The 17,884-nt window shown below is 44.3% G+C and overlaps 1 protein-coding gene across 1 annotated transcript; it reads left to right on the top strand.

Annotated features, from left to right (window-relative positions):
* Nucleotides 1–391: 391 nt before the first annotated feature.
* On the top strand, nt 392–5,064 carry LOC149834854 (heptahelical transmembrane protein ADIPOR2-like). The gene is made up of 4 exons (XM_090010328.1): nt 392–908; nt 1,081–1,164; nt 1,258–1,306; nt 4,239–5,064. Exons 1-4 carry the CDS (start codon nt 688–690, stop codon nt 4,905–4,907), a joined length of 1,023 nt encoding a protein of 340 aa, XP_089866454.1. The 5' UTR covers nt 392–687; the 3' UTR covers nt 4,908–5,064.
* The last annotated feature ends 12,820 nt before the right edge of the window (nt 5,065–17,884 follow it).

Here is a 17,884-nt window from a genome sequence, read left to right as displayed (position 1 = left end):
AGTAATATAATAAATTAATAAAACAAAAAACAAAAAATACTTATCTTACGGAAGGGGAAACATATGGAAAACGGTTCCCCATATTGTGGGAAACGCGTTTTTTCATAGTGTGAAAAATACGTTTCTCATGAACTTTTTGGCGTTTCCCGAACGTTTTAAAAAGATGGTGTTTCTTTGTTTCCGAAACAGTTTTCCGTGAAAGGCGTTTCCCACTCTTTTATAGCGTTTCCGGTAGCCCAGGCACCTCTTTTATAGGATAACCCTTACAGGATTGACAGGCTAAAGTTTGCCGAATAGTCGAAGCCATTTATTCTTCTCTATAAAAAGGAGGGCACGAGGAACAAAAGGGGCAGGTTGGGGAGGGTGGCGTTGGGAGGTAGGGGAAGAATGGTTGGGGGGATTTGAAGAAAAAGAGGAGGTGGGTGCCATCTGTAACGCTTCCCCACCCTGGTTGGATTCAAAAGTTTGCCCACCAAGCCTCACGGTTGTCGTAATCATTGAGATTTCGAACCAGCCAGCAGCACCAACAACAACGTGCAGGGGAAGCGTTGCAGAAAGAGGTGCATATTATTCTTCACTATATGTCAGGTTAGAGAAAGAGAAAGAGGGAAGGGCGGATCGATCGATTGCAGGAAGAGAACCCATTGTTTTTTTTTTGGGTTTTTTTTTTTCTGGTGAGGATTGCCGATGCAACGAGGCGTCGTGTGCAGGAGGAAAGGGAGAGAAGGGTGTGTGATGGAGACGAAGAAGGCGAGAAAATTTGAGTGCCGATTGGTGAAGTATGAGGCATTGCCGGAGTACTTGAAGGACAATGAGTTCATATTGGATTATTATAGGGCTGAATGGCCTTTGAAGGAAGCTATCCTCAGCATCTTCTCCTGGCACAACGAGACGCTCAACATTTGGACGTTCGTCTCTCTCTCTCTCTCTCTCTCTCTCTCTCTCTCTCTCTCTCTTCTGTTTCTGCATCTCTTAAGAAACCCATAAATTTTTTTTTTTGGTCTAGCTATTGTTGGTATTGGGACATCGTATATAATCTGATTGATATTGCAAAATCATATGATTGAATTGTACTTGCAGGCATTTGGCAGGTTTTTTCCTTTTCTTGGTTCTTACCATCATTAGCTTCCGGGAAATGCCGGACCTGCTGACCAATTTCTCATGGTCTCACTCTCTCTCTCTCTTCATAAATTTGGTTGATTAATTATGTTGGTGTCCTTATCCTAAAAACAAAAATATTTGTGTATTACTTCACAGGTCCCTACCATCTCATGCCAACACCAATAGCTCAGACAACTTGATTCATGTAAGTCAGATTCTATTATTTCATAACGTTGGGACTTTGTGAATTCTCCCTGCAATCATGTCAATGGAGCTTCAAGTTATACCACAATCGCGATCTTGGTCTCGTTTTCTTTTTCTATATGCCCTCCAAGGTCAAGGTCATGATCTTGTGGCAATTTTGAACGTTGCCTGTGATTTTTTTTATCCAAGGATTAAAACCAAGACGAATGTGGAGAAAAAGATTCGGCTCATTTTTATTTGCTTTGTAGCCACAAATTTCCGGGCCTCTTTTTAATTCACTCTTGTCTCAAAAGAAGGGTTGGAGGTCCACGCCTTTTACCTCCTCTTTTGTACTGATCTCTAATTGTTTAAAACGTGACCATGTGATCAAGGATGTCGTTATTCTCTACACGTTTGGTGTCACGTGAATCGTGGCCAAGTTCCTGTCTTATGTCTAAAAAAGCCAAGATACTCACGAGTTCAATTTGCAAGAACTTTGGAGTTGGGGAACTTGGTCAAGTTTGCACGTGATATGCAGAATTAGGCGAATGATGACAACCTTGGATATATTTTATATATTAATTTTGTTTTTATAAAAGCACAAACCATGGTTATTTAGGGAAGCTATCCATGTGAATACGACCCAAGAAGAGACGGCAAGATAGGTCAACAGTTGGTTCATTTTAGCTATAGGGTCAGGGTTTGGTGATAAATAAGAAGGGCCGATTAGAATTCAGGTTAGACCCCAAGGGTCCGATTAATATATGGAATCGGGTATGGTTTGTGAAATTTCATACCAGACCTAGGGCCGACCCGAGTTCAGATCTGTAATTTTTTAGTATAAAAATATTAGTTTACCAAGTATGGTCTGGATCAGGTTCATGTAAACCTTGTCAGATCTAGGTATGATTTCTCTTATGGTGGTTTCGATTAGACCTGGGTCCAGACCTGATACCATCATCTCAACTCAAGTTTAGGTCTAATTTCACCTGGGTTGGAACCAAACCCGACCCATTGACACCCTCTAATTTTAGCCTCCAATACTAGCTTACTGTGAAACATGACCAAGTTGGGGACATTCTATTCTACCAATGGATGTGAGCCATGATTGGCTAGCTCTCTGCATTTTTGTCATATTTAGCCGAGTCATTTCTAGATCCGAGAATGACTCAGTGCTGACCCTACTAAGAATATGTGGTGTGGCTCATTCTTAAACCGCCCAAGTTTTTATCGAGTGCTGCTGGCCTTTGGTTGGTTGATTGGGACCAAGTCATTCAATATATTTCCATTATGACTAGGGTTTGGTCTTGGGTGCACAAAGATGTTAATAGTTTGGCATCTGCCAACCAACTTATTTGGCCCATTTGACATGGATGGCCATTCTTGTAGTTAGGGTTGGGAAACGAGATGGGCTACTCAAACTGAAATATGCTCAGCAAGTCGAACATGAATAGAAAATGTTCCGTTTAGATGGCGTAATTTCGTTAACTAGTAATAAATATATTTTACATATATTTTATATCATAGTGTAGATGGCTGAAGTGTTTGGCTTACAAGCAATCCTATGCTTTAAAATAATACATGTATTTTATAAATATATAAGCCAATTTGAGTTTGGTTTGGTTTGTTTAGAATTTATATTATTTTCAAATTTAAAAAAGTAATTTTTTTGGTAAACAGGCCTGTTTGAGCTTGGCTTGTTTATCCCACACTCGCTATGTGCCCGAGTTTGGTTCGATTTCCTTGAAAAATAAGCGGAGCTTGAACACCCTTTGTTCAGCTCGTTTACCAGCTCTACTTACAGATGCTTGTACTGCACCAATGGACCAAGCCCATTACACACCTGTAGGGATGGCAGTGGACCGGGGTGGGGGATAGGGTCTCCACCCCCACCCGGTCTCAAAATCATGCCCTCCATCCCCACATGGGTTTTGATTTTAACCTCCATCCCCGCCTTCATACCCTTTCATGTCCTTCATCCTCGATCGGTCCAAACGGGGTAAGGCAGGGTGGAGCCCTAGCTATTTCTCCTCGGTTCATTGCCATCCCTAAAGAAGGATTGGGGACCGGGCAGGATGGGGCAAGGTGGAGACGGGGCGGAGCCGGAGAAATCATAAGTCCTTCCCCGCCTCTGTCCTGCATGGGTTTTGATTTGATCCTTCATTCCCGTTTCATGTCCTCCATCCCCGGTCCAAATGGGGCGAGGCCGGGTGGAGCCCCATTTCCCCCCGGTCCACTGCCATCCCTACCCATGTGAACACAGGCCCAAGGTGATTGCGCGCCATCTCACAAGAGGATGCGTGTCCCTACTTAAAAGGTGGTTAAGGACATCCTCATTACTGGTTCACATGAATTTCACTTGGTTGAAAGACAAGCAAATAACAATCTAGACAGAAAGATAATTTTGGAATTTCAATTGTTTATTTGATTAGTGATCAGTTTTGTAGAACGGAGGTTAATATCATTAGTTACTTTTAAGTACCGCTGGTACACCATAGCTCGGCCTCAGCCCGTGAGCTCGTAGCTGAGCTTTACAAGCGGATCACAAGCTGGCTTGTTTTCTTAAAAAAATATTTTTAAGTATTTTTTAATGCTTGAAGTTGTATAAAATATATAGGTATAATACATATATAATGTGCATATTATATAATATATATAAAATGTATATTATATAAAACGAGTCCATACGAGCTGCACCAAGCCGAGCTTGCGATGTTGGTGCTCTGCTCATTTACCTAAATGAGCTGGCTCGTAAGTAGGCTAACTGAGCTCAATTTTTTAGCCGAGCCCGAATGGCGAGCTGCTCGTCTCATTTCCCATCCGTACTTTTAAGAAGCAAACACACACCAGCTTCTTGGATTTTTTTCATTGGATTGCTGGACTCGTGTTCCACCCACCTATTTCATCTCTCGGAGTGAGCTCACCTATGTTATGGGTTTGTTTTTTATTTGCAGCTGGTCCACAGGGACGTTATACTAGCAGAGGCAAAAGGCAGCAGCAGGCCAGATGCACCAGTGCCAAGATGGCCATGGCTAGTCTTTCTCGTGGGATCAATGCTTTGCCTGCTCTGCAGCACCCTCTCGCACCTCCTCGCCTGCCACTCCCACAAGCTGAACCTCTTCTTCTGGCGCCTCGACTACGCCGGCATCGCCCTCATGATCGTCTCCTCCTTCTTCCCTCCCATCTACTACATCTTCCTCTGCCAACCTCTGTGGCGCTTCCTCTACCTCTTCTCCATTGCTGTCCTGGGAGTGTTCACGGTCGTCACGCTCCTCACTCCCGCGTTCTCCTCGGCACAATTCCGGCCGTTCCGTGCCAGGCTGTTCTTGGCCATGGGATTCTCCGGCGTGGTGCCGGCTGCTCATGCTCTGTGGCTCAACTGGGACCAGCCTCACTGCCTCCTGACCTTGGCCTATGAGCTAGCCATGGCCTTCTTCTATGCTGCTGGTGCTGGGTTCTATGTGAGCAGGGTGCCTGAGAAGTGGAAGCCTGGGGCCTTTGACATTGCTGGCCACAGCCACCAGATCTTTCATGTGTTTGTCATTGCAGGTGCCCTGGCCCACTATGGTGCAACCCTCGTGCTGCTCGACTGGCGTGATGGGACCACGTGCCCTACCATGTGAGCCGGATGGCCCACCATTTTTTATTTTTATTTTTAAAGATGTTATGACTTATGAGGAGGGGTTGGTTTTGGTCCCAACCTCCTGTCAGTCATATCGCTTGTTGAGGAACTATACAGAGACTTCATTATATTGGGGATTTTATGAAGTAATACAAGCTATTTAGGTACATGAGCAGTGTCTTTGTCTGTTAATTTTATTTTTTTTAGAGTGCGTTTGAATGCCGCAGATTGTGTATTGAATCTGGCATGGGGCTCACACCAGGATTTGGAAGAAATAAAACACTTGGGTGCGTTTGATTACCATGGATAAAAAGATCTACTTTTTCATTTGATGAGCATAGAAATGAGAGAGAAATGTGAGTATGATATTCATGTTAAGGTACTTGGTCCAAGGATGCTTAGCACCTGCTTTCCCTTCCCCACCCATTGGATACAAAATCTTGCTTATGTGACACACCGCCCAATCACATGACAGCAACATATTTGAAAACTGCCTATCTCCACGATCCGCACTGAGCTTTCTCCTATTTATTGATTAGGATGCACAATATAAAAGAAGATGCCTCTTTAAATAAGAGTCCGTGAATTTGACAGTCTATTAATGTTCTTAGCAACAACCAAGAGTCTTAGGATAAAATTAAACTTACTTTTTTCAAAAAAAAAAAACCCAGCTTGAAGGCTAACGCCCCCCCCAAACTACAAAGGTAAAACACAGGCTCCACACTCCTCACCGACTAGATGTGTGTGGCATCCGGTGATTGGACCTAATACCTTACAGCGTATTCCACATGGTCACAGGATGATCACTAAATGCATGTATGAAAAGGGATCAACGACCTACTACCGTGCAAAAAGACTACTAATTAGTGGGATGCCACACATCCCAAGTCCCAACCTTCAAACCTCCAATGATTGGACCAAGTACCTTGCAAAAGTATTCATCTAATTACTGAATGCCACACATCCCAACCTTCAACCCCTCCTGTCTCTGGATCCGATGACTGGACTAAGTATCTTGCAAGGTCTCCTTAAAAACTACCAGAGTCTCTTTCCAAAACCACCTGCTCAACATATTCAAGTTTTAAAGACTTCTTAATATGAACATCAGATAGAGAAAGTTTAAAAATATACTAAAATGGGCGACAAAAATAGAACTTCAAGATGCCTAAACTTTAGAATATTATAAAAGCAACAGATTTATTTCATATGTTTCTAATGTAGAAGATCATTAGTTCTGATGTCAAAAGTAAAAGATACGCTTTTGGCTTGTGATAATGTCTGCATTTATACTTGGCATTGATAAAAAGGGTTTTACATTCAAATATCAAAAATGCAATATGCTTGAACAGAGTATTGTTGGATATTTCTTACCGGTTCAACCTTGAATGAGTGACTCAATTTGACACAAGGCACCCTTTGTCACGGGCCTATTTCCTTCAATGGGACAGCGCGGCGCGACGGTCCTTCCCACCGCCGCAAGCCTACTTGTCAGCTCGCTTGCCGATCGCGAAAGCTTGTAATCAGAGTGCAAGAGAGCAAGAGAGAATAGAGGGAGAGAAATTGCATTCACAAGAAGCAATCACAACGAGGGTGAACAAAAGAAAGCTCAACGCATTTACTTCATTCACAATTTTGCCCGCAGGCTATTACAGTTCAAGTATACGGGCTGCCCCTTCGGGGTATTGATTCACCTGAATCGGTAGCTTACATCAGACTCAACAAAAGCAAAACAGACTCTAAGCGCAACTGTACACTGTAAGTCGGAAGGGAACATGCTCCCCCCCTTCAAATCATGTGCCATCATCGGCGCCATCTGTTTCGTGGTAAGCCCTGACTTCAGCCGGGTAGCGGCTGTTCATTCGAAATGCAGACTCCCACGTTGGTTCCGTTGTTTCCTCCCACTGCACCAAGTATTTCTTCGCTTGTCCCAAGTAGTTGACCTTGTGGCGAAGGATCTGACTGAGGTGCTTCTCGGCCCGTTGTGCTGTCGGGGCCCTCTGCATGATGGGAGCATGTTGTGGTACACTGCGTTCCGGGTCTCCATCATCTGGATGAAACTGCTTGAGGTTGCACACGTGGAACACCGGGTGCACCTTGAAGTCTGGGGGCAACTCCAGCTTGCCCACCTTCTTTGTGATGGTGAAGGGTCCCTCATACTTTCTGAGTAATCCGCGGTGCCGCCCGCGAAAGATGTCTGTGCGACCAGGATATAACTTCACCAACACTTGGTCCCCAACTTGGAACCCTGCGGGCCAACGATGTTTGTCCGCCCACTTCTTCATTCTCTTTGCCGCTTTGTGTAAGAATGCCTTCGCCAACTCATTTTGCTCGTGCCAGTCACGAACAAACTGATAGGCGAATGATGGTCTTCCCTTTTCTTGTGTGGCAAGAGTGCGCAGGGTCAGTGGTTGCTGCCCCGTGGCTATCTCAAACGGACTGTGGCCTGAAGACTTGCTCTTCTGCAAATTATAACAAAACTGTGCCACATCAATGAGCTTCACCCAATTTTTCTGATTGGCACTAACAAACTACCTAAGGTATTGCTCCAGTATCCCGTTGATACGCTCTGTCTGCCCATCTGTCTGTGGATGAAAGCATGTTGAAAACAACAACTCAGAGCCAAGTAGCTGAAATACTTCACGTCAAAACTTGCCCGTGAAGCGAGCATTGTGATCACTCACAATGCTCTTTGGTATGCCCCAGTGCTTCACCACATGCTTTACGAATAACTCTGCAGGGCACTCCTTGGAAACTGGGATGAAGGTGACATACTTTGAGAAACGATCCACCACAACCAAAATAGAACTGAGACCCTCTACCCTCGACAGACTAACAATAAATTTCATGGAGATGTTATCCCAAGGACGTTCTGGAATTGGTAGAGGCTCAAGGAGACTGACAGCTTTCTGGTTTGTCCCCTTATCTTGCTGGCAGATGAAGCATGTCCGCACATACCCCTCAACGTCGTCTCTCATCTGCGGCCAATAGTAGTCGCGCTCAAGGAGTGCTAAGGTCCGCTCCTGACCAGGATGGTCGGCCCATAATGTATCATGGCACTCCTTGAGTAGCTCTCGGTGAAGGCTTCCCCACTGTGGTACAAAGATGCATCCCTCTTTTGTTACGAGGAAGTCATCATGTAGCCAAAATCGCCGAGTCTTCCCTGTCTGCGCTAGAGAAACAAGGTGTTGTGTGGTCGGATCCTGCTGCGTACCCTCGCGGATGCGGCTCAGCAATGCACCCTTAAAATGCACTTCGAAAGACTCCGCGCACGCAGCTGCCAGTTCAGCCTTACGGCTCAGAGCATCTGCCACAACATTGGTCTTTCCAACCTTGTACTCCAAGGCAAAGTCAAACTCAGCAAAAAACATCTGTCATTGAGCTTGTTTAGGCGTCAACTTCTTCTATGTCTGAAAATAGCTCGTGGCCACATTGTCCGTCTGGACGACGAACTCAGCACCTAAAAAGTAGTGCCGCCAAGTCCTGAGGCAATACACAATGGCAGTCATCTCACGTTCATGCACTGTGTAACACCTCTCTGCATCCTTCAGCTTGCGACTCTCATATGCGATCGGATGGCTATCTTGCAAAATAACTCTGCCAATGGCAAAGTCTGAGGCATCAGTGTGGACTTCAAAGGGTCTCGAATGATCAGGCAGTCGCAACACTGGCTCCCTCACTAAGGCTTTCTTCAAGCCATCGAAGGCATCTTGGCACGCTCCTGTCCAGAGCCATACCCGATTCTTCTTTAACAAAATTGTGAGGGGCGCAACAATAAGGGAATAACCTTAGATGAAACGCCGATAATAGTTTGCCAAACCGAGAAATGACAGCAATTCTGGCACTTTGCTTGGCGGAACCCATTCCTGGATGGCCCTTATCTTCTGCCCATCCATACGCAGCACACCACGCCCCACAACGTGGCCAAAGAAGTTGATCTCCTCCTGCCCGAAGAGACATTTCTCTCATTTGACACAGAGGTCATTCTCCTTCAACACCTGAAACACTGTTCGCAAGTGCCCGACATGTTCCTTCATGTTGCTGCTGTAGATCACGATATCATCCAGGTAGACTACCACAAACTTGTCTAAGGGTAGAAGATCTGGTTCATTAAAGTCATGAACGTGGCTGGAGCATTTGTCAACTCGAATGACATTACTAGAAATTCGTAAGCACCATAGCGGGTGACGCAAGTTGTTTTCGGCTCATCACCTTCGGTAATCCTCACCTGTCAGTAACCCGATCGTAGATCTAGCTTGGAAAAAATACGGGCACTGCCTAGCTGATCGAACAAGTCCGCTATCAATGGCAATGAGTACTTGTTCTTCACCGTGACCTTGTTCAAAGCACAGTAATCCACACATAACCGTTTAGAGCCATCATGTTTCATCTGGAAAAAGACCAGGACACCAAATGGGGCTTTTGATGGACGAGCAATGTCTGCATCCAACATCTCGTCTAGCTGTCTGCGCAGCTCCTTCAGCTCAGCTGGCCCCATACGGTATGGAACCATTGCAGGAGGCTTCGCTCCCGGGGTCAACTCAATCTTGTGGTCGACCTCACGTCTTGGCGGAAGACACTTTGGCAATTCTGGGGGCATCACTCCCTGAAACTCCTCCAATAGTGAAGCTAGGGTCGACGACACTGCTGCTTCTACCTTCCCTTTATCTGCACGCACTGCAACTAAGAATGTCTGCTCCCCATGCTTGACACCCTTCTTCGGTTGCATTGCCGATAACATGAAAGACTTGTCTTTCTGCGTAAGGCACTGCACTGTGTGTGACAGGTCTGACCCCATGATCGTCAACGTGTTAAACTTTGGCAGCATCATAACATTCTGGCTTCGCAGAAACTCCATACCCAGAATCACCTTGAAATCGTCTAGGGGCACCAGAGAGAAGTTGGCTTTGCCGACCCAACCCCCCACTTGAGTAGTCACATCTCTTGCTTCACCAAGGATGGGCTTGGCCTCAGAGTTTATTGTTTTGATAGTCCTCTGCTTTGGCCCAGTTTTCAAGCCCAACCGCTCTGCCTCTTCCCGCGAGACAAATTTGTGTGTGGCCCCCCCGAGTCTACTATTGTTGAAGTAGATTTTCCATTCATAATGACTTCTACGTACATAAGTTCCTTACTGACCTGCATGTTCTTAGCTGCGCAACTTCTAGCTGCGTTAATCGATCGCATGACCCCCATTCTTGGTTGCATGGTCTCAGTGTCACTGCATTCAGTATCACTGCATTTTTCCTGTGCAGCATTGGCTTGCCCGTCGTCCTTTACAAGGCGCTTTGGGCACTACCTGGAGATATGTCTATCGCCGCAGAACCAACATGTCACAACCGCACCCTTGTTGCTGTTGTTATGCTTTGTGAAGTTCTGTTTCTTTTCAGATTGATGGTGTGTCGACGCCTCACCTTTATCATTGCGCTGCTCATCCATCTTGCCTCCGTGGTCAGGCTTCTTCTCAACTTTGGTTAATGGGGTGAAAGGCTTGCGCTGAGTGTCAACTAAGCGCTCTGCCGCCACATATGCATCTTCCAAAATACGAGGGTTGCTCCTTTCCACTTCAGATTGTGCCCATGGCTGAAGTCCCACAATGAACCAGTTGAGCATGTCGTCTTCTAGCATGTTAGGTATCTCCAACATAAGCTTCTGGAACATTCTGACATAGTCTTGCAACGAACCAGTGTGTTTGAGCTCACGAACCATCCGGTAAGTCTGTCTCTGCGCATTTCTTGGCATAAAGTAGTTGCGCAACTCTACTTTGAAGTCATCAAAGGTGTCTATCACACATTGACCCCTCTCCATGTCATTGTGCTTCCGCCTCCACCAACTGATAGCATCACCATCAAGTAAGGCCGCTGCAGCCTTAATCCTTAGATCTTCAAGGGTCACATTCTGGATATCCAAGTAGTCTTCTACTTGGAAAAAGAAGTTCTCAATGGCCTTGCTGTCACGAGAACCATTGAATTTTACGGGTCTTGGCACATCAATTCTTGATGGCCTCTCACCATTTCTGTCATTTAGGGTCATTGTCCGCTGCAACGTATGGTTCTTCAACTAAAGCTTCCCTACTTCAGTCTGCAAGTCGGCCACTGTAGTCGTCAACGAAGTGACCTGCCCCATTAATAAGGTAACCTGCTCTTGCAGGCTCGCCACCACATCATTCAGTCCATTGAATGATTCACATGCGCGTGAAATCGCTTCCTCATGCGAAGTCACCTCTTCCACCAACTTGTTAACAGTTGCATCCAACTCTTCTTGGCCCCGAGGTGAACCCATCTCCTCAGCTTCAACAACTGCCTTGCCTTTGGTGTTGCGCAAGTTTTGATAAGGCGCCATAATGTCTTGCTCAAAAATCGCAGCCTGTCGGCGTGTCTGACGACACCGACTCCGGAGTCCCTTCTCCAGCACGAGAACGGTCTCTGGTACCACTTGTCACGGGCCTATTTCCTTCAATGGGTCAGCGCGGCGCAACGATCCTTCCCACCGCCGCAAGCCTACTTGTCAGCTCGCTTGCCGATCGCGGAAGCTTGTAATCAGAGTGCAAGAGAGCAAGAGAGAATAGAGGAAGAGAAATTGCAATCACAAGAAGCAATCACAACGAGGGTGAACAAAAGAAAGCTCAACGCATTTACTTCATTCACAATTTTGCCCGCAGGCTATTACAGTTCAAGTATACGGGCTGCCTCTTCGGGGTATTGATTCACCTGAACCGGATAACTTACATCAGACTCAACAAAAGCAAAACAGACTCTAAGCGCAATTGTACACTGTAAGTCGCAAGGGAACACCCTTAATGAAGGGGATTAGTGGGGAGGGGGGTTAGGTGAATGTAAAGGTTTCTCGTACGTAAACGTCATGCATGTAACCCTGCACTCTTCTTCCACTCTCAATTCAGGCATGGTTGCTTGATGAGTGCAACCAAAGGTGCTCTCTATCATTTGGGTTTAGGGTCCTACTCACCCTCGATTTGACTATCGGAGTACATTATTGGCATTAATAGACTGAGGAGAATGCAATCACCTGCGTCAATGCTCATTTCGTCCATTTCCACAATTGCAACGCCCCAAAATTTCTTAACTTGACAATTAAAGTTTTCTGAGGAAAATCCCTGAAAGTTTGAACTCTGTTGTTCCAAAAACCCTTCAAAAAGTATTTTTCTATTTTGAACTCTGCGTCAATGCTCATGTCGCATGCACCGTTGATTGCCTGTTGCCGCTACATATCACCTGCCCATAAAATGGGTCAGTCTCACAAAAAACTAGTAGGAGTGCAAAATGAACAAGAACAACTAGTAGGTAAAGTAGTTAAGCATACCACAATAGCAACAATGAGAAAAGATATACTGCACAGGAAACTCACCAGTATGCTAGAACGTAATACCACAAGTATGCAAAAACAACTTCTGAAGGGTGAGCATGCTTAATTTAGTTATCACTTGTTGACCGGCCATGTGGGTACGTACATGACACACAAGCCGAAACAGTCGAGACCAATCCGAGGGTTTATTATGCCATGTATCATAAGATACCTCGGTTGACTGACTGGATCCTATCCTAAAGGGACGACCGGTGGTCGAGAGAGCAAGCCCCCAAAAGCCCAGTAGGGATGCATTCAACTTCTGCAGAAGCCTTAGGCTATCTGGTGCAGCCTCTTTCTCCTAATCTTCGATGACCGGGGAAGCCGAGTCTTTTGCCCGTAAATAGCCATTAATGACTTGTCCATCGAAGTTGGTACCCTTCGTCCTCTCTCTTGGCGAAGCTAGGTCGAATTGAGCGCGACAGAGGTTTCTTAATCGCCGCCTCATTCTTTATACCCTGGTCCATTAGACCCAAATGAGCATCTTGCCTGTGAAGGAGCCTGAGACCCTTTAGGTGTATTCTAAATCAGTATCATTGCACGATCGAGGCTTAATTTGCCTCGTAGTACTCATTGCACCATGCCAACTATATTAGCACTGCAATAGTACCCAAAAACCAAACATTTGCTCAAATTCAGAGAACAACAACCCTTTATGCAACGAGGCTCTTGTCTTGAGTTAGGAAAACCAGTATCTCATTTCGTAACTCACTGCAGAGTTCGAACATTGATACTTGCGCTCTTATGCTATGTTAAGCTTTGCTGTCAATCCCTACCAATCCACGGTAGGGTTGAGACTACGACATTAAAAAGAAGAGTGACATATATATGTATGAAATAGCAGAAGCAACAACAAATGAAATCAACAAGGACCAAGATCGAGAAACTGCGTCTTGGAAGTAAAAGACAAGAAAGAAAAGTGCAAAAAGACAAGCCTTGGCACATATAGCGCGACGAAAATAAAAAGTAAAGTACAGAATGAAAATGGGACCAGGATCACGAAATCGCGTCCTGAAGTAAAAATCAGTAAAAAAATGTACACTAAAAGGAAAAGCTTTGGCACATATAGCACAACGACAACGATAAGTAAAGTGCAAAAAAAGTAAAGTACAGGAAAAGTAAAATGCAGGAAAAGTAAAGTGCAGGAAAGGACGTACATATATACTATATGTAAATGTTTAAATTTATTAGTTAAGTCATTTGTTTTTAGCAGTTCATTGTTCCCGTTCCTTTTTACGCAAACCCCTACCTAGAAGGTGTGCGAGGGTCTATACGCTTGCGAGCATAATTGATCACTGTCTGAGGCCGTGTAGCACGTGGAGGCTCCGTGATGCAACCTGCAAAGCTAAAAAGATTAATACGCCATAATACCACGAGGAACAGGGCTGGTAAGACCTGGAGTGGTATCAGACCCCAAAAACAAGGGGAGGCAGGGAGCTCAGCTCCCTGCACAAGGACAAAGGCAGCAAGGCAGGGGAGGGAGCATAGGCTCCCTGCCAAACCCACCTCAATAGGAAACAGGGCAGGGGGAAGACCCCCCCCCCCTGACGGGAAGCAATAGGAGAGCAGGTGAAGCTTCGCCCTCTGCTAGAAAGCACAAGGCAGGGGGGCAAAGCCCCCTGCCGATGAGCACGGAAAGGCAAGGGCCTCACCCCCTTGCCAGAAAATGCAAGGCAGGGGGCGAAACCCCCTACCGCAACACATAAAAGGCAGAGGGCTCGCCCCCTGCTGGGAAGACATAGGAAGGCAGGGGCTCGCCCCCTGTCGGGAAACACAAGGCAGGAGGCAAAACCCCCTTGCCAAAACACATTAGAAGGCACGGAGTTTCGCCCCCTACCGAAAAATCATAAGGCAGGGGGGCTCGCCCCTGCCGAAAAACACAAGGCAGGGGGCGAAACCCTCTGCCGTAACACATAAGAAGGCAGGGGGCTTGCCCCCTATCAGAAAAACATAAGGCATGGGGCTCGCCCCCTCCTGAAAAACACACGGCAGGGGGGCTCGCCCCTTGCCGGGAAATCGCAAGGCAGGGGGGGAGAAACCCCCTGCCAAAAACATTAAAAGGCATGGAGCTCGCCCCCTACCGGAAATCGCAAGGCAGGGGTGTTGAGAAACTATGTTTTGATGATACATGATAAATATGCTATGCTTTCATGATGCATATAGATGATACATGCTAAATACATGATATGCTTTCATGAGATATGATATATATGAAATGCTTTTATATGTGAAACTAAATATGTTATATTATGACTGGATATGATGTGCTATGTATTTAACGAGTATTTGATGCAAGGTTATTTCACTTAAGAAGAGTGAAGACAACTTGATCAAGTGCAACTAGTTGATGCAATCATACTTATCTGAAGAAAAGCTTGATGGGTCATACATTCATAAAGTTTATCCAAGAAGATCGGCTACTTCAAGATGAAGATTTTTTCTTCTTTAGAGTCATATGTAACAGAACCTTCAGAAGCATGCATATTTCATATTAGACTATATGCTTTGAAATCATACAAGCTATTAATTTACAAAAAGTTAAACTTTCATAAAAGGATACATTATGTATATTGTAATATTTCAAAAACACCTTTTTGAAACAAATCATTGTACTTTCTACAAGCATTTATGAAAAAGACATTTTGACAAGATATAATAGCTCATGATTTCAAAAGCATTAATTGTACTTCCTACAAGCATTTATGTAAAAGACAACTTGAAAAGATATAAAAGCTCATGATTTCAAAAGCATTTATGAAAGAAAAAGACAAAATGCATTGATTCATAATACACAATCGTTCATCTTGAATTGACGATTTGAGAAAACAAATATTGTTTTATACACAACTACTTATTGTCTAACAAGACAATTAAGTTAGGAAATGACCATTTATTTATTTAATACTAAAATCCACACTAAAAAATGTCGACTTATATTTAAAGTCATCATTTTTTTTGTAAAACATTAAATGGCACTTCAAAAGCATTTATTCAAGAAATGACCATTTATTTATTTAATACTAAAATCCACACTCAAAAATATCGACTTATATTTAAAGTCATCATTCTTTTTGTAAAACATTAAATAACACTTCAAAAGCATTTATTCAAGAAATGACCGTTTATAAAATAAAGTACTTAACAAGCATTTATTGTACTTACATACATTTAACCAAAGAAGTGACGATTTGTAAGAAAACTATTAATGACTATAAATCATTAAATTGAGTAAAGACAAATGACATTATAAATTACACATCAACGTTCAATGTACTACAAAGCATTTATTTTTGAGAAAAGACCCATTACAAATTAAATCTCATTTTTAATTACAACAACGTATAGTGTACCTTAAATATTTAATTTATGAATGATGACTTTTTGAAAAAGCAATATAGTACACATCATTTCACACAAAGTTGTTTTGAGATGACCTGACTCCTCACATCACAAAAGGACAATTATTTTAAAAAGTAACAACTATTTTCTTAAGACCTATATATATTCAAACAAAATAATATTTCAAACAGACACACATGTGAGCTTTCAAAGAGAAAAATTCTGACTCGACACACTGAAAAAGAGCTTAGAAAAAGAAAAAGAAAAGAAAGAGAAAAAGACAAGAAAAGCTCTCTGACAAAAGAATCAAGTGTGTGTGTGTGAAAAAGAAAAGAACATCCTGTTCTCCTGAGAGATTATTCTGCCTATATTTGAAAGAGAAAACATTCTGAGAATCTTCATACATGCATTCATACTCTGCATATCATTCTGAATGTTCTTTAGGAAAGTGTTGTAACTTTCTGTTATCTACTGTATCCCTTCTCTGTTAAGAGAAGTAGACCTTTGTGAAAGACGGTATTTTCCTTCTCTGTTGAGAGAAGTAGACCTCTGTGAAAGAGGGTGTTTCCCTTCTCTGTTGAGAGAAGTAGACCTCTAAAGAAGAGGGTGTTTCCCTTCTCTGTTGCGAGAAGTAGACCTCTGAGGAAGAGGGTGTTGTACTATTTATCCCGTAACACGGATTTTATAGTGAAAGGCTCAAGTGTTTTACTTGGGGACTGGATGTAGGTTAGTAACTCGACCGAACCAGTATAAATTCTGTGTTTATGGTGTTGTGTCTTATTGTCTTTAATTTTTATATTATCGATATGCATCGTATTTCACTATTCACCCTCCCTCTAGTGGAATTTCAAGGGGGGCGAAACCCCCTGCCAAAAATACCAAAAGGCAGAGGGCTTGCCCCCTATCCAAAATCGCAAGGCAGGGGGGGTGAAACCCCCCTGCCGGAAACCACCACACCCTTCTGCTGAGGCCGCAGGCGAAGGGGTTCGCTCCCCCCTCTCATGCGAGAAACAGGAAGACGAGGGAGAAGGGGACTCACTTGGAGGTTGCCGGTGGAGGCAGATGGTGTCGGACGGAGGTGGGTAGTGGGTGTTGGCGATGGCGGAAGAAAGGGGAAGCCGGAGAAAGGAGGAAATCGGGGCGTCGGGGAGAGGAGAGGCAACGGGGAGGGAAAGCATTTGATGCTTTCCCCTCTCCCCCTTGCTTCATTTATAAGCAGCAAAAAAAAGGGGGGTGGGCGCCGCTCGGTAGGCCCTTACAGCCTACCGATAGCCCTCTCTTTACGGAGCTCGGATCCGGATCCTACCCGGGTCCGAAATGATTTTAATTTTTTTTTCTGGTTATTACATCCTAACCCCCTTAAACAAATTTCGTCCATGAAATTTTCATTAATATTATTTTTCAATGTACAACTCTGGGTATTTTTCCCTGATATCCGCTTCAGGTTCCCAAGTACATTCGTCGATTCTATGATGTTGCCATCGGATCTTTACAAAAGGTATTGTCCTCAATCTCAACACCTGATCGCGACGGTCGATGATTTCTATCAGTCTTTCCTCGAAATTCATATCCTCATCAATCTGAATATCGTCGAACTTGATGATGTGGAAAAGATCGTGAACATACTTTCTCAACATAGATATATGGAAGACATTGTGAATCTGTGCATATTGAGGAGGCAATGCTACACGATAAGTTACTTCGCCGATGCAATCCAATATCTCAAAGGGGCCAACGAACTGGAGACTTAGCTTTCCTTTCTTCCCAAAATAAAAAACCTCCTTGGTTGGTGAAACCTTGACGAATACCTTGTCTCCTATTAGAAAAACAAGTTCTCGGCGACGACGGTCGACGTAACTTTTCTGCCGGCTCTGAGCTGAACGGAGATGATCCCAGATCATTTGCACCTGTTCCAAATAATGTTGAAGCACAAGAGGATCCTCCTGTCTTCTTTATCCTACCTCATCCCAATACACGGGCGATCAACACAACCTTTCGTATAAGGCTTCACAGGGAGCCATGCCGATACTAGCGTGAAAACTATTATTATACGCAAACTCCGCTAAACTGAGATGGGAATCTCATTCACCTTTCCACTCCAACATGCAGGCTCGCAACATATCCTCTAGGGTCTGAATAGTCTGCTAAGACTGACCATCAGTCTGAGGGTGGAAAGTAGAGCTAAAGCTCAGCTTGGTGCCTAGAGCCTGCTGGAGCTGCCCCCAGAATCTCAACGTGAATCTTGGATCATGGTCAAAAACAATAAAAACCAGAATACCATGG

The sequence above is a fragment of the Nuphar pumila genome, chromosome 6 (assembly GCF_984573655.1).
Source record: "Nuphar pumila chromosome 6, dmNupPumi1.hap1.1, whole genome shotgun sequence".
In the NCBI taxonomy this organism is placed as follows: Eukaryota; Viridiplantae; Streptophyta; class Magnoliopsida; order Nymphaeales; family Nymphaeaceae; genus Nuphar; species Nuphar pumila.
The sequence above is the reverse complement of the archived record's forward strand: the minus strand, read 5'-3'. Positions and strand labels throughout refer to the sequence as shown.